Genomic DNA, 22,740 nt, shown 5'->3' on the forward strand with positions numbered 1-22,740 from the left:
TTTAATTTAATTAGATAAAAATTAAATTAATGAATTTTGTTGTATACTTGGTGAATTCGGGGACAAAGTTTTTGTGGGAAGAAAAACTGGCCGTAAAATAAACTTCTACGGTTGGAAATAATCCAAATCTAGACGTAAAATCACTTCTATGGTTGGAAATATTCCAAACCTGGACGTAAAATCAGATTCTACGGTTGGAATTAAAAGGAACCTGGACGTAAAATGAGCTTCTACGGTTGGAACTAATTCAAACCTGGACGTAAAACTACATGCAAGTAAAATTCTACGGTTGGAATTAATCCAAACCTGGACGTAAAATCACTTCTACGGTTGGAAATAATCCAAACCTAGACGTAAAATCACTTCTACGGTTGGAATGAAAAGAAAACTGCACGTAAAATCGGATTCTACGGTTGGAATTAAAAGAAACCTGGACGTAAAATGAGCTTTTATGGTTGAAACTAATCCAAACCTGGACTTAAAATTACATGCAAATAAAATTCTACGGTTGGAATTAATCCAAACCTGCACGTAAAATCACTTCTAGTTAAAGGATAATCTAGACATTTTGTATATGTGTTAGGATATCTCACAACCATTTTTTTTGGACATTAAGAATCCAAGTGAAGCCCCTCTATTGGGGGTGTGACGCCGAATAATAGCCTTCTTAAATGTCGACGTATATATCACAGGCAAAACCTAGAGTTTGGTTCTAAAAGTTACCCTCAACCTCAAGTGGGTTTATCGTTAGAACATAATTTTCTGGTTCGATTTCATGCCGCCAAGAGAAAACGTTTCCTCCTCAGCCCGGTTCTAGGGTTTTCTCCCTGTGCTCGTCTTTTTATTCAGCTAGTTAGAACCCTAACAAGGTAAACCTTTCTCACTCTCTCTCTGATGGGTTTCGAGAAAATTTGTGCTTGATTTCAGACTGTTTTTAGGGTTAGGAATAAATCAATTAGAAGTACTATACTTGTAAAGATTTATTGTATGGGAATGTATGTGTTAAACTGTGATGAAGATTTTGATGTGTACCTAGATTTTTCTGGCATCAAATCCTGGTAAACAAATTAGATGAATTTCGCTCCGTTGAACAACATTTCGTTCCCATAAAATCAAAATTCAGATAATCCCATATCTATATAGAGGGACTAAACTGACTGGTGCAAAAAAAAAAATAAAGGAGTAGAATTTGGAAAGAATTTTCCAGTAAGTAGACCCAAGCCATTGAAAAGTTAATCTCGCTATTAAACTAATGATGAGCTATTAAACTAATGATGAACTGAGATGGGTAGTGAACCTACATTTTGATTATTGTTTTCTCTACTTGTTGAAGTTATGGATACTGAAACTGCTACTAATATTGATCGAGCGAGGACGAAATGGACGCCAACTATGGATCGCTGTTTTATTGACATAATGCTTGAGCAAGTGCATTGTGGAAATAAAATTCATAATTCATTTCGCAAAAAAGCATGGGTGGAAATGGTAACAGCATTTAACGAGAAAGCTGGATTACAGTTGGGCAAGGAGGTTTTGAGGAATAGATCAAAAAAATTGAGGATGCAATACAGTGCTGTGAAGGTTCTCCTTGATCAAGATGGATTTCAATGGGATCAAACAAGAAACATGGTTACAGCTGATAGTGATGTTTGGGACACTTATTTAAAGGTGTGTTCTTATTCCTTACAGTTAATAAGGTATGTATCCTCTATTAATTTGTTTTATCATATGTGAAATATACAGGCTCATCCAGAAGCACAAACTTTGAAAACTAAAAGTATTCCGAATTTTGATGATTTGCGCGTCATATATGGAAATGAAACTGCCTATGGAAGAAACAATGCTTTGAGTAATCATCCTTGCCTCATCGACAATATTCCAGCAATGGAGACTGATGGAGTCGCTGGAGGCGTTCTTTCTCCGACTACTATGTCCATGTTAAATGAAGGTCATGTGGTAAGGTATTGGCAATTGAAAAAGCTAGTTGGATATCTTGGTCTTTGTTCATTGTTTATGCTTCTTCTTATCTCTCTTATAAGTGACATTGATTAACATCATCTAGGACAAGTAACATTGCATACTTGTGACAGACTTCTGAGAAAATAGCATACAATTACAATCTGATATTTTGTGGTGACGGGTAGTATAGAATTTTCATATGTGAGCTGGTTCGTATTATGTGTGAATATATTTTCCAGAAAAATGCCTGTAAACGAGTCTCCTTTTTTGTTTATTTATTATCTTTCATTTGAACCCGGCATCTAATATCTGAAACATTGTCGAAGTTTCAAGATTATTGTATCCACTTTCCTTGATTACACTCGATACTACCCAGACTCGAACCAAGTAACACCTCATGTTATTAATATCCATTTGGAACCATGATTTTTGATTTGTCACTTATCTTGACAGGTATTCTCAGCTAGGAGAAGATAGTGTAACCCCAGTTAGTACTGATCGTTCAAGGACTACTTGGACACCCACCATGGATCGATATTTCATTGGGATTATGGTAGACCAGGTTCGTAAAGGGAACAAGAGCGGCAATGTCTTTCGTAAAAAAGCATGGAAGCACATGGTTGTATTATTTAACACAAAATTCAGGTTACAATTGGACAAGGAAGTTCTGAGGAATAGAGCCAAAAAATTGAGGATACTGTACCTTGCTATGAGAACACTTCTTAACAAAGACGAGTTCCACTGGGATGAAACACGGCAAATGATCGCAGCTGATGATAATGTATGGGATGATTATCTGAAGGTAGGTTTTTAATTATCAACTCTTATTTTCAAAGTCTTCCATGCTTTTTGTAAGTTAGCAGTTGCTTACCTATGTTTGTTGCAGCTGCATCCCGAGGCACGCTCTTACAGAACAAAGACGTTGCCGAATTACTCTAATCTGGGTGTGGTATATGGATGTGAACCTGCTACTGGAAGATTGAACCAGTTGGACCAGATGCACGACAGCAAGGATCAAGAAGTGAAAAATGAAGTAGGTCCAGGAAGTTCACACTCTCCAGTAACATCATCTGTCCATGAAGATCTTTTTATGGTAAGCCATGACAAGGTTTAAGCTTTGTTTATTCTATTTTCAGTTTTCCCATCACTGGCAAGTAATTATGGCAGTTAATCTGAAAGGTTTATTGTTTTTTTAACAAACTCCCAAAAAATATTCACTTACAAGATTTTTTATAATCATAAACGAGAACGAGCCTAAAGGCGGTCTCTTCCTCAATATTGTTCTTTAAATGTTCTGTGAGATTTTTGTTCTTTCTTTTTTAGATTAATGAATGCTCTTGTACCACCTGTAGGCCTCCCAAATTATTGCAGTGGAAACACCCTTGAGCACTGATCGTTCAAAGACTAATTGGACTCCACCAATGGATAACTTTTTCATTGAAATTATGATAGAACATGTGAATGAAGGTTATAAGATTGGTAAGACGTTTCACAGAGAAGCGTGGCTCTACATGTTGGAGTTATTCAACAATAAATTTGGATTACAGTTGGATAAGGAAGTATTGAAGAATCGGTATAAGAAACTGAGGACGCAATACAATGCTATTAACCTTCTTTTGGACAATGGGTTTCAGTGGGACGAAGCACGGCAACTGGTGACAGCTGATGACTGTGTCTGGGATGATTATCTCCAGGTATGTTCATTCGTGAAATCAAATATATTATTGCACCATAGGTAGTAAACTTTCATCTAATTTAACTTGAATCTCCCAAACAAAGACTTGGATGAAACCCCAAGATTCCAGTTGGCAGTTTAGGACGTAAAACTGGGACAACGGATTTGCCTGTGCAAGTTGGTGCGCAAACTCTGAGTCCCATCGATGGGGTTTCAAAGATGGTTGCATTTAAAGTATGCGGCACCAAACCACTAAATATGGTGTGATGTTGCTCCCCGCTAAACCAGTGAGTGAGCCGAAGGTTTTTTTTACCACAAGGCGCATGAGTACGATTTCATTGAAAGAAACTAACCTTAGAATATTTGCAGGAACACCCTGAAGCGCGATCATATAGAACCAAGACTGTTCCGAACTATAATAGTTTGCGTGTGATTTATGGTGATTCTATTCCTGACACCAAATACGGCGGGGCAGGGCATCATGACAATTCGAAAAGCGTTCAAACACAAGTATTTGGTACCCCACAATATCCATTAGTATCTTCTCCCTGTGAAGATGTAGCCGACGATTATATGCAAGAAGGGTCATCAGACTCGGATGAGGGATTGGACATAATTATTGGAGGGAGCAGTAAGCGTCCATTTGAAACTCCATCAACTTCTCAAGTTTCTAGGAAAGCACAACGGAGCGATCGCATGTGTATGCTTGATGCTGTTCATAAAATGTCAGTTGCTGTTTCAAGGTTAACGAAAAAGAACGAAAATTGTGTTTCGTTAGAAATTGTGCGCAATGCATTGCAAGCTACTCCTGATTTAGAAGAAGATCTTTTAATGGACGCTACAGAGCTTTTGCAAGATGAACAGAAAGCAAAGGTGTTTTTGGCCTTGGATGATGTTTCAATTCGCAAGAAATGGTTGCTGAGGAAACTTCGTCCATAGTAAGTGAGCTGACTTAGTTAGGGTTTGAATTTTGAGCTTATTTCCATAGAGATGTAAAACTTGCGGTAGTTGTACTGGGCTACTTCACTGTGTGATTATCTGCTGTGAACTATTTAAATTTGACGCATCTTTTGTATCATTTCATGTTCCATTATCTTAGTCTGGTCATTGACCCACTATATAGAAGTGCCACCGGTCATTCACATACTCTTCGAATGTTGCATGTACGGGGCAGGGATCCAATGACATGGTTAGAATGACATTATCATGACATGGTGAAGCCATTTTTTCAACCAAACCCAAAAGGCGATCAATTTGAAGCTATATTTTTGGTGAAACGTTCCTCTAATAAAGCTCTACATTGCAACCAAAATGAGTGCATTCCAAGATTTGTATCATTTTGATTATCAGCCGGTGAATCATTTTGATTATCAACAGATGAAGATCAACGGTTGAAACTAAAATTTGTGCATTTTTAAATTCATTGCCATTTGGAATTTGTAAAAAAAGTGAGTTCACCATGTTACGAACCATGTCATCGGATCCTTCCTCTGGATGTATTTCATTTCAATAACTCAGCATTTAAAATGCGTCTTATGTAATATTGTTTTAAATACTCTCAACCACTGAACATGCCGGATGCTATCTCGTGTACTCAAGAACTACTAAAAAAGATGCGTAGATACATGTGGAAGTTCAATTAGTGCAAAACTATCCTGAGAATTTCTGTCCCACGAAAACTCAGAAGAGGACTGCAGGTGTCTTCTGAGTGAGGATGAAATTTGTGCAAAACTATCCTGAGAATTTTGCACAAATTAGTGCAAAACTATCCTGGGAATTTCTGTCATACTATCCTGATACATGCCGGATGCTATGTCAATTTTTCAGTGGCTCAATTTTAAAGCGACCCCCTATTTTTCCTGGTGGGGTAGGGTGAGGATGATATTTGTGGTTGATACAGTTGACACATAGGGGTGTAAATGGGGGGTGGAGGGAAGGCGGTAGATGAGAAGCAGCTTCGCTTAAACTTGAGAGCTCTTTTACCTCGCGTTTTTAGGGGCCACTCAAAAGGATTTAGGGGCCAACAATAAAACAAAAAAGGTCACCCAAAGGGAAAATGTAGCCAGCCCTTATCTCGCGTAATTCGTAATGGCAAAATTACCCTTATATATTCGGAGGATATGATAACATTTTTATCCTCCGATTTCAATCGGAAGACAAAAATTTACCCAGATTTCCGATCGTAGTCGGTGCGGTATTAGAATGATTTTTGTTTCATTTTTTCCATTTCTTTTTCATTTTTGAGTTGTTAGAGTTATAGAGAAGAAGGTGAAGGAAAAAAGGGAAAACCCATTTTATCACTACAAAAATGGATGGATATGAAGAAGAAGGTGAGAATCATGGCGAAGACGATTTGGGGTATATGTTGAATGATCCAAACTTTTGTGGAGAGGAAAACCTAGACGACCCTTTCATGGAAGAAAATGGAGAATCGCCTGATATTGAAGCTAACGATGCATGTAAAACACAGGTATTGTGTTAAGAAACTCAAATACTCGATTTGCATGCGTTTATGTGCTTTTGTAAACAAGAAAAACCGATTATTGCATGCATTGAATGCCATGAACTACCCAGATTCGGTAGATAATTTCTCGAATAAACTTACGAATATAACACACTGAGTACCAAATATGTATATTTGGTAGTTCTAAGATAGTAGTTTACTGCCGAATATGAGAAAAAACCCCAAACTGGTTTTCCAAAAAAATCTACATTCGGTAGTTATGTAGAGTTATTTACCTCCGAATGGCCCCAAAAACGAATTCCTCAAAAAATTTCAAAACTCAGTATTCTTATCCTTTACAATCGGTAATAGTTTAACATTATTTGACTGCCGAATATAACAGCGGCATCAAAATAAAATTTCCGAAAACTTGAAAATCGGATGTTTATCGATTAAAGTTATCTCCCGGTTATTTATATTCGGCTGTTTTACTATATATTTTAGATTCCGATTATATCATTTTTTGCACTCAGTAAACTGTGTACATTCATTTGCATAAATCGGGTGTTTTGGGTAACCGATAGGATTCCGAATATAGTATATTCGGCAGTTTGACTTATTTAATAACCTCCGATTATTGTATAATAATTTGTTGCTTTCATATGCAGGTCGTTGAAGAGTTTGTTGATGATTTCTATTTGAGGCCCGACACTTCCCTATACTATGCAAACGATTTGGTATACTCATTAATACTTTTCTTTTTTTTCAAAATTTATATGTTAAATGGTTATGCTTATTAAATTTATTTTGTTTTATGCACGTTTAGACATTTGGAAGTAAGAAGGAGGTAAAGGAATGGCTTATGAACAAGGCAAAAGATAACATGTGCGTGGTAGTTCAAAATAATCATGTTAGTGACACTCGATTTGAAATGATTTGTGAGCGAGGTGGGACGCGAAAGAGTCACGAGGGAAAGAATAGTAAGTACGTACGGAAGACGAATAGGAAATACCGAAGCAATACCAAGAAGATAGGATGCCCATTTAAGATTGTCTTCAATAAGCCCGATGGTATAAGGTAAAGAGTATAAAATGTATAAAGTTGATAACGGTTGTCACAACCATGATGATCCGTTGGATTTAATTGGACATGTAATGGTTGCCAAGTTAAAACCACATCAAATGCAGACGGTGAGGTCTATGCGGATCCAAAAAGCGAGTGCGATCTTAAGTAAAATAAAGGCGGACGACCCCGACAACTTGTCTTCTTTGTCTACAATTAAGTCGACCCTAGCTACGATCAAAAGGACTGATGGGATGGTAGAATGGTCATGCAACAATCGGAGTGGTTAGCGGAGTTACACGGCTACACCTTAAGAAGGGAAGAAAAGGATGGTATAGTGGTTCGTATTTTCTTGGCACATCCCGAAATGATCCAATTGGCTCAATGCTTTCATCAAATTTTGTTGATAAATGCTACTTATAAGACAAACAAGTATAACATGCCATTGTTGAACATTGCTTGCCATACTTCGGACAAAAACACGTTTACGATTGCATGGGGTTTTATGGATCATGAGAACAATGTGAGTTTCATTTGGATGTTGGAGACTTTGAGGTCCATTTATAACGGTGATAATTTTCCAAGGGTTATTGTAACGGATAACGATCAAGCCTTAATGCATGCAATAGCGGTAGTGTTTTCGGAACCCAAAACTTGCAATGTACGTGGCACATTCAATGCAATCTCAAAACCAATTGCCATCATCATTTCCAAGCTAAAAGACCAAGGAAGGGTACCAAGAGGTCAAAGGAAGAGGATGAGCACATTAGTAAATTAACCGTGGAAGAACGTAAGTAAGAGGATAGGTTATTTGAAGAAAAGTGGAAGGAGGATGGAATTATTTGGAAAATGTTCATGAAAGCATGGGACAAAATCGTTTGGTCGATGACCGAGGAAATTTACGAATGTAACTTGAAGAAATTTGAGGATGAATACGTCACGGACTACCCAAAACCGGTTGAGTATTGTAAAAAACAATGATTAACGATTAAGGAGAGGTTTGTGTTTGCATGGACATATGAATATTGTAACTTCAAGAACGAGGCGACAAGCATTGCGGAAGGGTCTCATGGTCGACTAAAGAAAATACTAATTGGTAGTCAAAATGGAGTTGTGTCGATCCAAGAAGCAATCCATGAATTCACCAATCGTGATCTCGTAAAGATTAGGAAATGTATGCAATTTAGTGTACCTCCGTTGAGTAAGTGGCACGATTACTTCCCGATGAACCATTGCAAGGATTGGGTGAAACAATATGAGTCCAACATGGTTGATTGGGATCGCGTACCTTTGGGAAAAACTGATACTTTTCAAATTTTGAACTTGCAATAATCGGAAGTAAACTTAGTTACCCAAACTTCCGAATATGGGTTGTCTAACCTTCTATATTGGCCCTTGGAACCACCTAGAGCCATGGCATGGTTTGTTTTGAACTTGTAATATTCGGAGGATAATTATTTTTTGTAAAGTCCCGAATGTACGATGGCCCAAAAATCAGAATTTGGGAAAAACTGATACTTTTCAAATTTTGAACTTGCAATAATCGGAAGTAAACTTAGTTACCCAAACTTCCGAATATGGGTTGTCTAACCTTCTATATTGGCCCTTGGAACCACCTAGAGCCATGACATGGTTTGTTTTGAACTTTTAATATTCAGAGGATAATTTTTTTTTGTAAAGTCCCGAATGTACGATGGCCCAAAAATCAGAATTTGGGAAAAACTGATACTTTTCAAATTTTGAACTTGCAATAATCGGAAGTAAACTTAGTTACCCAAACTTCCGAACATGGGTTGTCTAACCTTCTATATTGGCCCTTGGAACCACCTAGATCCATGGCATGGTTTGTTTTGAACTTGTAATATTCGGAGGATAAATTTTTTTTGTAAAGTCCCGAATGTACGATGGCCCAAAAATCAGAATTTGGGAAAAACTGATACTTTTCAAATTTTGAACTTGCAATAATCGGAAGTAAACTTAGTTACCCAAACTTCCGAATATGGGTTGTCTAACCTGCATGGTTTGTTTTGAACTTGTAATATTCGGAGGATAATTTTTTTTTGTGAAGTCCCGAATGTACGATGACCCAAAAATCAGAATTTGGGAAAAACTGATACTTTTCAAATTTTGAACTTGCAATTATCGGAAGTAAACTTAGTTACCCAATCTTCTGAATGTACAACACAAATCATTGTCATTTATTTGCTCTTCTTTACTTTACGACCGTGACTACCTCCCAGTCCTGCACGACCACGGGTTTGAGCACCTTCAGTTGGAGCACCTTCAGCGCTCGATGAAGATCGAGTTCTTTTACGCGTCTTTGATACTGCCACCTTGGGCGGATGCCTCTTCGTGACTTTCTCCCCAAACTGGGCAGCATAATCTTCGTTATCCATATTATCAACTAGGTATCTAGCCTCTTTGATCTTCTCAGCTGGCATGGGATCTCCGCTCTTCAGGCATGCAGTTAACATTTTGGAAACATGCTTGAACCTATTCACCTGTTTTTTATACGTAATGACATAACATCAAACGGTAATTACCTAAGATTTATAGGAATAATATAAAATGAACAAAAATATAAGAACACACACCAGTCTATCATAACCAGCTGGTTTGTCTTTGATGATACAATTATAACTTGAACCCGTCGCAGTAGTGTTGGATTTGATTTCACGGATAACCAAAGGATGTGATACGTTGTTATACCAACTCATATAGTCTGGAGAATTTTCATCACCTCGGGTGGTTCGTCTACCAGTGTCGATAATGAAGTCATTCCTCTTATCCCAGTTATCAAGAACAGTAGGTGGGCCTGTGTGAACAATCGTGAGATTATCACCACTAGAAGAGCACAACTCCAACTCCAATTTGTAGTAATCCCCCATTTTCTCCACAGGTTGATGTTGTATATACCCGTGTTGTCGCATCACCCTAGAGGGGTTATACATCACATATCCTGTGGGGTGCCACAATGGTCCAAAATAAAGGGACAAGTCCGACCGAACATTTATATGCCCACTGGATCAATCTTCCTTGTATGGATCAAAGCATACGTCCGAGGCCTTCAATTGGTCCAAAATCTCCCTCATGCGAATCAACTGCTGCTCTTTTGTCCTAGAACGGTTGTCTTCAAATATATACTTTGTTCCTCGAGGAGTACCTTTGCACCACCCCGGGTTCTCTCCGTCCAACTTCAGGATAGGGAAGTGGTCATAGATCCATGCCTATATACATAAGAAACCAAGTTTTAGTAAATAGATTGTGTATATTCGGTAGTAATTTCCAAACATTATTTCCGATTATATATAATCGGAAATAAAACTGAGTACCTGATGAGTGCCAAATATTGTATATATTTATCCCTTTTTGTTGGCATTTAACTCATCTTTTATGCATTAATTCTACATTTTATCCCATATTCTGTATTTTCATTGTTTTCAAGAATAAATATTTTTATTAATTAATTTTGCATTTTTAGGTAATAAATAAAGTTCGGATGAGTCGCGGAGCAAAAAGAGCAGAAAAGTAGTGAAAAGCCGGGAGAAATTACGCAAGGAAGCCGCGAAGAATGGTGCGCACAACCTCATTTTCTACACACAAAAGCGCCTCCGTTCTCAGCCATCAGATCATTTCTCAGAAGCATCCGACGGTCGCTCCTTCATAGAGCATCAAAATCTGAAGTCTCTGCCAAGCACCACAGCGCTGAAATTCCAAGCCTTCAGATTAGATGGTAGTTGAATCCAACGGTCGCTCCCTTGCTGTTCATCGAAGATTGATATCTCCGCCTTACACTACAGTACCTAACTCCATCAAGTACCGTTCGTTTCGTTGTATCCATTCATCCGACGGTCGCTCCTCGCTTGCCTCCGCATCACCGTCCGATTCACCTACCAGCTTCGCATCCAGTGACTCAGCGACGCAGAACATCAAACTCGATACGCCCGCCTAACACCCTATCACCCGAGCCCTACCACCTAACCAAACAACCCCCTTCTCCCATTCTATCGAACCCATCTACCACCATCACCCCCCTCTCTGCAGAACCACCTCCTTCCCTGCCGCACCACCATCATCACCACCCCTCCTGCAACAGCCACCAAACCACCAACTCCACAACAACCGCAACCCATCACTACTATCATCACCCCTATCACCTATTAAGCTATTTCAACAACTCCACCATCCTTCACTGTTAGGATTGGATTTGGTGAATTAGATTGATAGATGAAGCAATTGGAGGCGTGGATAGCATGAGGGGAGTCAGAGGAAGATTGGGTCGAAGCTATTGAGTGCTATCAGTGATTAGGTAAAACCTAATTTCAATTTTCACCAAACCCTAATTTCACTGTTTTGGGGTTTTTGATTGTTTGTATAAATAGATGATATGGGTATATGTTAGAACTTATGCTTGGAGTAGCCAACATCCAGGACTTTCATGTCATGTTAAGTGTTAATGTGTTCTGTTAATATTTTCATTTCATTATGTTCATGTTATGCTTGTCTCCTGTTATGCTTATGTTCATGTTATGTTTGGAGTAGCCAACATCCAGAACTCTCAAAGTTCTGTTAAATGTTAAAATGTTAATTTTCAGTTCACTTTACAGTTCAATTTTGAGTGTTAGTCTCCTGCTTAGTCTCCTGTTAATTTTGAATTTGCTGCTTAGTTTCATGTTCATGTTGTATTCCTGTTATGCTTATGTCCTGTCATGTTAGTATCCTGTTAAATGTATTTTGTTATGTGCTTGTTTAATTTCATGTTTTGATTCCCATTTCATTCCTGTTAATGTTTGTTACTTTGTTCTGTTAATGTTATTGCTCACTGTTAGTATCAATTCACTGTCATGTTTAAATTCACTGTCATTTGAAGGAATGCTAGACTAGATACATCTTAGAAGCTTTGTGCTGATTGTGTAATGGAAGAAATCAGTGCTTATAGCAAGCTGATTTTCTTGCCATTCCTTGTGTATGCTTAGGATGCAGTGTTGATTGTGCATTGGGAGAAACTAGTGCTTATAGCAAGCTAGTTCTCTTCCATTCTTTTAGTATACCTCCTGTTTGCCTGTATTCTGCCTAGCCTTGCTTCATGTCAGTTTCTCCACAACCTTGCCCTTGGCCTTAGGCCTTGGTTCAATCTTGTTTTGTTTTGATTTTGTTTTGTTGCTGTTTAGTTTTTTTCATTGTTTTTGCCCTGTATTGCTTTTGTCTGCTGTCTTCTTCTTTTCTTGTTACTGCACTTAGCCTGCTGCAACTCTGTTGCTGTTGCTGTTGGCCTTGCAGTGCAGCTCCTGCTCCTGCTGCTGCTACTGGTGCCTGCTGCTGTGCTGCTGCTGCTGCTGCTGCTGCTAGGCCTGCTACCTGGTGCTGCTTCCTTTCTCCTGCAGCTGCCTTTCTGCATTCTTCTGCTGCAGCTCCACTCTCCTGCTACAACTCTGCTGCACTGCTGCTGTAGCTGCTGTTGCTTGTTCTGCTGCAGTTGCTGTTGGCCTTGTTGTGCAGCTCTTGCTCCTGCTGCTGCCCTGCCACTTCTTCTCCTGCTGCCTTCCAAGGCCAACTGAGACCAAAGTCCAACTGAGCCCAATTCACTTCAGTGAAACCAAAAGCCCAGAGCACAACTTGGGCTCATCAGAAGACCAAAACCAAAGCCCAATTTCATTAAGGCCAAAGCCTAGTGTATTGATAGGTTAGAACTAAAGCCCAATTCAATTAATTGTGGGCTTAACCCAAAAGCCTGAACTCACTGTAAGGCCAAAGCCCAATTTGCATTTCAAAGACCAAACTGAGCCCAATCTCAGTTCCTTTTATTGTTATCAAACCCAATAGTACTCAAAGCCCAATTTAAGCCAAAAAGGCTTCATAGCCCAACAACAATTTAGGAACCCAATTAGCTAAAACACTTCCAAAACACACCCGATCTCTGTGGATCGACCCGTACTTGCACGAGCTACAACCGACGACCGTGCACTTGCGGTATTACTGTAGGCCCGCGTTTTTATCACGCTTAATTTTTATACCCTTCTCCGGGCCTGCCAAGTTTTTGGCGCCGTTGCCGGGGACTATCAAGTTTTTGGCGCCGCTGCCGGGGATTGGTGCTGTGTTTTATCTGTGTTTTTCTTTAGCTATTTTGCATTTCACTGCATAGCATTTGCATCTGCATCTGCTTCATTTCATTTGCTGTTGGACCTGCTAATCTGAACCTGTTTTTCCTCTGCTGGGACGCCACCAAGGAAAAGAACCAAAACCCAACTGGGTTTTTGCAACAATATCAGAGCAGCTGGGCTGTGCTAAAAAGGTAAGCCTAAACCCATTCCATTGAGAGAACCCAACCTGTGGGCTTCCAAATTTTTTTTAATTGTGGGCTTGTAATAATTAACCCAATTTTTTGGGCTTTTTATTTTTCTATTTTGGGTTTGTAATAATTTATTTGTGGGCTTGTTGTTTAATTTGTGGGCTTGTATTTATTTTGTGTGGGCTTGTTTAAATTCTTCCATTGGACTTGTATTTTGTATTCTGGGTTTAAACCCAGCTGAGCTTGTAACCGATTGTGGGCTTGTTTCCACTCAAGAGTGGACCTCGAAACCAAAGTTTTAAAACAAACGTCGGACCTTAACCAACTGGGCCAAATTAAATTTTCAAAATTAAAACTTAGTGTTTCGTGGGTCGCAGCCTTCCATTCCATTAGAGGACAACAGTGGGCGTGCTCCCCATTCAAAAACCAAATTTTATTTTCTGTTAAAAAAAAAAAAAAAAAAAAAAAAAAAAACTTTCTTTTGCTCCAATTCAAAAACCAAATTTTATTTTCTTTTTCTAAAAAAAAAAAAAAAAAAAAAAGTTTTATTTTTCTCCCATTTAAGTCCAATTTTAGTGTTTTGAAACTTTCCATGTCTCTACACTTTTTCTTTTGGGTTGATCCTCAACTCTTTAGACTTTTGGTGTATGGTGATTTTTTTGTATATAATCCAGTAGATAAAATTTCTTAAAAACCCTTTTGTTCCTTTTGTATATATTTTGCTAATCCAATATGATCTCGGCTGAAATATGTTGGATTTTTGCCTTGAATAACGGAGTTTTAATTCTGCTTTCGCCGAAATCGGGTATTCTCTCTCCTTTTACTCTACTCAGCATGTCCCTTTCCATATGTTGCATTTTAATTCTTTCCATATTTTGAAACATTGAGGACAATGTTTAGTTTAGGTTTGGGGGTATAGAGTAGATGCCATGATAATTTGCTATAATTAAAAACGAACTCCTTCTTCTTTTTGAAAAAATTGAAAATTCCAAAAAAAATTGAAAAATCAAAATTCAAAAAAAAAATTATTAAAAAAAAAAAAATTAAAAAATGAAAAATCAAAAAAAATGGAGCTCATTTACCTTGAAATGTTGACTCTTGTGCAAATATGTAATTATTAGGAGTCTTAGTCTAGATATTTAGGCACCCTGATTCTAGCACAATTCACATCGTGATAAGAAATTTGCACGCGCACGATCTACCAATACATGTATGGCCTCGATCTTCAAGGTGTTTGATAGGAAGTTACGATTGCCAATCACTTTAGAATACTGAACGAAACTTGACTAGCTTGTTCTTTGGTTGGTTGGGATAGAAGGTGGAGGTTACATTAAGAAAGACAACCATCGAATTTAACTGGGTGCATCAAAAAGGGCTACCTCTTGCAAAGTGTCATGTAATTTTTGTTTCTTTTTGTTATGTATCAAAAGTGTTTCCTTAGTTAAAAAAAAAAAAAAAAAAAAAAAAAAAAAAAAAAAAAAAAACGATGTATATATTCAGAAAAAAAAAAAAAGAGAAAAAAAATATCAGAAAAATACAAAAAAAAAATCAAGTATTGTTCAATTCCATCATCTCTTGTTCCAAAAAAAAAAGAGAATTGTCAATGTAAATAAGAGTCATGTAAATAGTCATCTTTTGTTGTTTCGTTGTAATAAGCAAGGAGGGTGTATGCCATTGATGTACAACGCGAGAAATTGTGAAATACCTCCAACTCATTCACAATTCTCGTAAAGTCCGGACAGCTAGCTAGATTTCGACCTCAGTTCTTAGCCTGAGAAACTATCTCTTGGTGATTAGTAGTCATGATTTCAGATCTTTCTTTACACATGTGTAGATACACTTTACACTCTTATCACATGTCCTTATTTGTTATCAGTGCTAGGATTGTGCCTTCGATAGCTAGATTGACATCTCCATTTTGCTGTGAGCTTAACTGTTTTGCACATGTCACGTTTGATGGAATCTGAGCTTATATTTTGTCCTTAGGTTTTGTAGGCACACCTCTGGTAAACCTTCACGAGACTTCAACTCGTCCACTAGGGACACTTAGTGGTTTAAAAGGCTTAGTGCATACGCTAAATGCATTCGAGAGACCAGCGACAGTGGTATAGTTAGGATTTCCTTAGTTTTGTTTTACTTGAGGACAAGTAAAATTCAGGTTTGGGGGTATTTGATGAGTGCCAAATATTGTATATATTTATCCCTTTTTGTTGGCATTTAACTCATCTTTTATGCATTAATTCTACATTTTATCCCATATTCTGTATTTTCATTGTTTTCAAGAATAAATATTTTTATTAATTAATTTTGCATTTTTAGGTAATAAATAAAGTTCGGATGAGTCGCGGAGCAAAAAGAGCAGAAAAGTAGTGAAAAGCCGGGAGAAATTACGCAAGGAAGCCGCGAAGAATGGTGCGCACAACCTCATTTTCTACACACAAAAGCGCCTCCGTTCTCAGCCATCAGATCATTTCTCAGAAGCATCCGACGGTCGCTCCTTCATAGAGCATCAAAATCTGAAGTCTCTGCCAAGCACCACAGCGCTGAAATTCCAAGCCTTCAGATTAGATGGTAGTTGAATCCAACGGTCGCTCCCTTGCTGTTCATCGAAGATTGATATCTCCGCCTTACACTACAGTACCTAACTCCATCAAGTACCGTTCGTTTCGTTGTATCCATTCATCCGACGGTCGCTCCTCGCTTGCCTCCGCATCACCGTCCGATTCACCTACCAGCTTCGCATCCAGTGACTCAGCGACGCAGAACATCAAACTCGATACGCCCGCCTAACACCCTATCACCCGAGCCCTACCACCTAACCAAACCCCCCTTCTCCCATTCTATCGAACCCATCTACCACCATCACCCCCCTCTCTGCAGAACCACCTCCTTCCCTGCCGCACCACCATCATCACCACCCCTCCTGCAACAGCCACCAAACCACCAACTCCACACAACCGCAACCCATCACTACTATCATCACCCCTATCACCTATTAAGCTATTTCAAAACTCCACCATCCTCTTCACTGTTAGGATTGGATTTGGTGAATTAGATTGATAGATGAAGCAATTGGAGGCGTGGATAGCATGAGGGGAGTCAGAGGAAGATTGGGTCGAAGCTATTGAGTGCTATCAGTGATTAGGTAAAACCTAATTTCAATTTTCACCAAACCCTAATTTCACTGTTTTGGGGTTTTTGATTGTTTGTATAAATAGATGATATGGGTATATGTTAGAACTTATGCTTGGAGTAGCCAACATCCAGGACTTTCATGTCCTGTTAAGTGTTAATGTGTTCTGTTAATATTTTCATTTCATTTATGTTCATGTTATGCTTGTCTCCTGTTATGCTTATGTTCATGTTATGTTTGGAGTAGCCAACATCCAGAACTCTCAAAGTTCTGTTAAATGTTAAAATGTTAATTTTCAGTTCACTTTACAGTTCAATTTTGAGTGTTAGTCTCCTGCTTAGTCTCCTGTTAATTTTGAATTTGCTGCTTAGTTTCATGTTCATGTTGTATTCCTGTTATGCTTATGTCCTGTCATGTTAGTATCCTGTTAAATGTATTTTGTTATGTGCTTGTTTAATTTCATGTTTTGATTCCCATTTCATTCCTGTTAATGTTTGTTACTTTGTTCTGTTAATGTTATTGCTCACTGTTAGTATCAATTCACTGTCATGTTTAAATTCACTGTCATTTGAAGGAATGCTAGACTAGATACATCTTAGAAGCTTTGTGCTGATTGTGTAATGGAAGAAATCAGTGCTTATAGCAAGCTGATTTTCTTGCCATTCCTTGTGTATGCTTAGGATGCAGTGTTGATTGTGCATTGGGAGAAACTAGTGCTTATAGCAAGCTAGTTCTCTTCCATTCTTTTAGTATACCTCCTGTTTGCCTGTATTCTGCCTAGCCTTGCTTCATGTCAGTTTCTCCACAACCTTGCCCTTGGCCTTAGGCCTTGGTTCAATCTTGTTTTGTTTTGATTTTGTTTTGTTGTTGTTTAGTTTTTTTCATTGTTTTTGCCCTGTATTGCTTTTGTCTGCTGTCTTCTTCTTTTCTTGTTACTGCACTTAGCCTGCTGCAACTCTGTTGCTGCTGTTGGCCTTGCAGTGCAGCTCCTGCTCCTGCTGCTGCTACTGGTGCCTGCTACTGGTGCCTGCTGCTGTGCTGCTGCGCTGCTGCTGCTGCTAGGCCTGCTACCTGGTGCTGCTTCCTTTCTCCTGCAGCTGCCTTTCTGCATTCTTCTGCTGCAGCTCCACTCTCCTGCTACAACTTGCTGCACTGCTGCTATGTAGCTGCTGTTGCTTGTTCTGCTGCAGTTGCTGTTGGCCTTGTTGTGCAGCTCTTGCTCCTGCTGCTGCCCTGCCACTTCTTCTCCTGCTGCCTTCCAAGGCCAACTGAGACCAAAGTCCAACTGAGCCCAATTCACTTCAGTGAAACCAAAAGCCCAGAGCACAACTTGGGCTCATCAGAAGACCAAAACCAAAGCCCAATTTCATTAAGGCCAAAGCCTAGTGTATTGATAGGTTAGAACTAAAGCCCAATTCAATTAATTGTGGGCTTAACCCAAAAGCCTGAACTCACTGTAAGGCCAAAGCCCAATTTGCATTTCAAAGACCAAACTGAGCCCAATCTCAGTTCCTTTTATTGTTATCAAACCCAATAGTACTCAAAGCCCAATTTAAGCCAAAAAGGCTTCATAGCCCAACAACAATTTAGGAACCCAATTAGCTAAAACACTTCCAAAACACACCCGATCTCTGTGGATCGACCCGTACTTGCACGAGCTACAACCGACGACCGTGCACTTGCGGTATTACTGTAGGCCCGCGTTTTTATCACGCTTAATTTTTATACCCTTCTCCGGGCCTGCCAAGTTTTTGGCGCCGTTGCCGGGGACTATCAAGTTTTTGGCGCCGCTGCCGGGGATTGGTGCTGTGTTTTATCTGTGTTTTTCTTTAGCTATTTTGCATTTCACTGCGTAGCATTTGCATCTGCATCTGCTTCATTTCATTTGCTGTTGGACCTGCTAATCTGAACCTGTTTTTCCTCTGCTGGGACGCCACCAAGGAAAAGAACCAAAACCCAACTGGGTTTTTGCAACAATATCAGAGCAGCTGGGCTGTGCTAAAAAGGTAAGCCTAAACCCATTCCATTGAGAGAACCCAACCTGTGGGCTTCCAAATTTTTTTTAATTGTGGGCTTGTAATAATTAACCCAATTTTTGGGCTTTTTATTTTTCTATTTTGGGTTTGTAATAATTTATTTGTGGGCTTGTTGTTTAATTTGTGGGCTTGTATTTATTTTGTGTGGGCTTGTTTAAATTCTTCCATTGGACTTGTATTTTGTATTCTGGGTTTAAACCCAGCTGAGCTTGTAACCGATTGTGGGCTTGTTTCCACTCAAGAGTGGACCTCGAAACCAAAGTTTTAAAACAAACGTCGGACCTTAACCAACTGGGCCAAATTAAATTTTCAAAATTAAAACTTAGTGTTTCGTGGGTCGCAGCCTTCCATTCCATTAGAGGACAACAGTGGGCGTGCTCCCCATTCAAAAACCAAATTTTATTTTCTGTTAAAAAAAAAAAAAAAAAAAAAAAAAAAAAACTTTCTTTTGCTCCAATTCAAAAACCAAATTTTATTTTCTTTTTCTAAAAAAAAAAAAAAAAAAAAAAGTTTTATTTTTCTCCCATTTAAGTCCAATTTTAGTGTTTTGAAACTTTCCATGTCTCTACACTTTTTCTTTTGGGTTGATCCTCAACTCTTTAGACTTTTGGTGTATGGTGATTTTTTTGTATATAATCCAGTAGATAAAATTTCTTAAAAACCCTTTTGTTCCTTTTGTATATATTTTGCTAATCCAATATGATCTCGGCTGAAATATGTTGGATTTTTGCCTTGAATAACGGAGTTTTAATTCTGCTTTCGCCGAAATCGGGTATTCTCTCTCCTTTTACTCTACTCAGCATGTCCCTTTCCATATGTTGCATTTTAATTCTTTCCATATTTTGAAACATTGAGGACAATGTTTAGTTTGTTTAGGTTTGGGGGTATAGAGTAGATGCCATGATAATTTGCTATAATTAAAAACGAACTCCTTCTTCTTTTTGAAAAAATTGAAAATTCCAAAAAAAATTGAAAAATCAAAATTCAAAAAAAAAATTATTAAAAAAAAAAAATTAAAAAATGAAAAATCATAAAAAAATGGAGCTCATTTACCTTGAAATGTTGACTCTTGTGCAAATATGTAATTATTAGGAGTCTTAGTCTAGATATTTAGGCACCCTGATTCTAGCACAATTCACATCGTGATAAGAAATTTGCACGCGCACGATCTACCAATACATGTATGGCCTCGATCTTCAAGGTGTTTGATAGGAAGTTACGATTGCCAATCACTTTAGAATACTGAACGAAACTTGACTAGCTTGTTCTTTGGTTGGTTGGGATAGAAGGTGGAGGTTACATTAAGAAAGACAACCATCGAATTTAACTGGGTGCATCAAAAAGGGCTACCTCTTGCAAAGTGTCATGTAATTTTTGTTTCTTTTTGTTATGTATCAAAAGTGTTTCCTTAGTTAAAAAAAAAAAAAAAAAAAAAAAAAAAAAAAAAAAAAAAAAAACGATGTATATATTCAAAAAAAAAAAAAAGAGAAAAAAAATATCAGAAAAATACAAAAAAAAAAATCAAGTATTGTTCAATTCCATCATCTCTTGTTCCAAAAATAAAAAGAGAATTGTCAATGTAAATAAGAGTCATGTAAATAGTCATCTTTTGTTGTTTCGTTGTAATAAGCAAGGAGGGTGTATGCCATTGATGTACAACGCGAGAAATTGTGAAATACCTCCAACTCATTCACAATTCTCGTAAAGTCCGGACAGCTAGCTAGATTTCGACCTCAGTTCTTAGCCTGAGAAACTATCTCTTGGTGATTAGTAGTCATGATTTCAGATCTTTCTTTACACATGTGTAGATACACTTTACACTCTTATCACATGTCCTTATTTGTTATCAGTGCTAGGATTGTGCCTTCGATAGCTAGATTGACATCTCCATTTTGCTGTGAGCTTAACTGTTTTGCACATGTCACGTTTGATGGAATCTGAGCTTATATTTTGTCCTTAGGTTTTGTAGGCACACCTCTGGTAAACCTTCACGAGACTTCACTCGTCCACTAGGGACACTTAGTGGTTTAAAAGGCTTAGTGCATACGCTAAATGCATTCGAGAGACCAGCGACAGTGGTTTAGTTAGGATTTCCTTAGTTTTGTTTTACTTGAGGACAAGTAAAATTCAGGTTTGGGGGTATTTGATGAGTGCCAAATATTGTATATTTTTATCCCTTTTTGTTGGCATTTTAACTCATCTTTTGTGCATTAATTCTACATTTTATCCCATATTCTGTATTTTCATTGTTTTCAAGAATAAATATTTTTATTAATTAATTTTGCATTTTTAGGTAATAAATAAAGTTCGGATGAGTCGCGGAGCGAAAAGAGCAGAAAAGTAGTGAAAAGCCGGGAGAAATTACGCAAGGAAACCGCGAAGAATGGTGCGCACAACCTCATTTTCTACACACAAAAGCGCCTCCGTTCTCAGCCATCAGATCATTTCTCAGAAGCATCCGACGGTCGCTCCTTCATAGAGCATCAAAATCTGAAGTCTCTGCCAAGCACCACAGCGCTGAAATTCCAAGCCTTCAGATTAGATGGTAGTTGAATCCAACGGTCGCTCCCTTGCTGTGCATCAAAGTTTGATACTTCCGCTTAACACTACAGTACCTAACATCATCTGAAACCGTTGACTTCGTTGTGTTTCAAAATCCAACGGTTGCATCGATTCATCTCTTATCTTACCGTTAGATCTACCAACCATCTTCGCATCCAGCGGCTTACCTTCGCTGGATATCGAACCTTGATATCTCGCATAACACCCTAGCAACCGAACCATTTAACCTCAACCAAACATCTCCTCCTTCCTCTCCATCGACCTCACCCCCTCTGCAGAGCCATACCCTGCCGCACCATCACCACCACCTTCTTCCCTGTCGTCACCACCCCTCCTGCAACAGCCACCAAACCACCAACTCTCCACAACAACCGCAACCCATCACTACTATCATCACCCCTATCACCTATTAAGCTATTTCAACAACTCCACCATCCTCTTCACTGTTAGGATTGGATTTGGTGAATTAGATTGATAGATGAAGCAATTGGAGGCGTGGATAGCATGAGGGGAGTCAGAGGAAGATTGGGTCGAAGCTATTGAGTGCTATCAGTGATTAGGTAAAACCTAATTTCAATTTTCACCAAACCCTAATTTCACTGTTTTGGGGTTTTTGATTGTTTGTATAAATAGATGATATGGGTATATGTTAGAACTTATGCTTGGAGTAGCCAACATCCAGGACTTTCATGTCATGTTAAGTGTTAATGTGTTCTGTTAATATTTTCATTTCATTTATGTTCATGTTATGCTTGTCTCCTGTTATGCTTATGTTCATGTTATGTTTGGAGTAGCCAACATCCAGAACTCTCAAAGTTCTGTTAAATGTTAAAATGTTAATTTTCAGTTCACTTTACAGTTCAATTTTGAGTGTTAGTCTCCTGCTTAGTCTCCTGTTAATTTTGAATTTGCTGCTTAGTTTCATGTTCATGTTGTATTCCTGTTATGCTTATGTCCTGTCATGTTAGTATCCTGTTAAATGTATTTTGTTATGTGCTTGTTTAATTTCATGTTTTGATTCCCATTTCATTCCTGTTAATGTTTGTTACTTTGTTCTGTTAATGTTATTGCTCACTGTTAGTATCAATTCACTGTCATGTTTAAATTCACTGTCATTTGAAGGAATGCTAGACTAGATACATCTTAGAAGCTTTGTGCTGATTGTGTAATGGAAGAAATCAGTGCTTATAGCAAGCTGATTTTCTTGCCATTCCTTGTGTATGCTTAGGATGCAGTGTTGATTGTGCATTGGGAGAAACTAGTGCTTATAGCAAGCTAGTTCTCTTCCATTCTTTTAGTATACCTCCTGTTTGCCTGTATTCTGCCTAGCCTTGCTTCATGTCAGTTTCTCCACAACCTTGCCCTTGGCCTTAGGCCTTGGTTCAATCTTGTTTTGTTTTGATTTTGTTTTGTTGTTGTTTAGTTTTTTTCATTGTTTTTGCCCTGTATTGCTTTTGTCTGCTGTCTTCTTCTTTTCTTGTTACTGCACTTAGCCTGCTGCAACTCTGTTGCTGTTGCTGTTGGCCTTGCAGTGCAGCTCCTGCTCCTGCTGCTGCTACTGGTGCCTGCTACTGGTGCCTG

The 22,740-nt window shown here is 38.4% G+C and overlaps 1 protein-coding gene across 1 annotated transcript; it reads left to right on the forward strand.

Moving 5' to 3' along the window:
- Positions 1-730: 730 nt before the first annotated feature.
- Positions 731-4,712, forward strand: LOC113297588 (L10-interacting MYB domain-containing protein-like). The gene is made up of 7 exons (XM_026546113.1): positions 731-869; positions 1,334-1,668; positions 1,744-1,961; positions 2,413-2,761; positions 2,846-3,052; positions 3,312-3,653; positions 4,004-4,712. The coding sequence occupies exons 2-7, from the start codon at positions 1,336-1,338 to the stop codon at positions 4,571-4,573; spliced, it is 2,019 nt and encodes a 672-aa protein (XP_026401898.1). The 5' UTR covers positions 731-869; positions 1,334-1,335; the 3' UTR covers positions 4,574-4,712.
- Positions 4,713-22,740: the final 18,028 nt, after the last annotated feature.

The sequence above is a fragment of the Papaver somniferum genome, chromosome 7, assembly GCF_003573695.1.
Source record: "Papaver somniferum cultivar HN1 chromosome 7, ASM357369v1, whole genome shotgun sequence".
NCBI lineage: Eukaryota > Viridiplantae > Streptophyta > Magnoliopsida > Ranunculales > Papaveraceae > Papaver > Papaver somniferum.

Bases quoted from the DNA above. Each gene is read 5' to 3' on its own strand.
- LOC113297588 (XM_026546113.1), top strand. From the start codon at position 1,336: ATGGATACTGAAACTGCTACTAATATTGATCGAGCGAGGACGAAATGG. The intron at 1,669-1,743 runs GTGTGTTCTTAT...TGAAATATACAG, and splicing joins TTTGGGACACTTATTTAAAG to GCTCATCCAGAAGCACAAAC. The intron at 2,762-2,845 runs GTAGGTTTTTAA...TGTTTGTTGCAG, and splicing joins TATGGGATGATTATCTGAAG to CTGCATCCCGAGGCACGCTC.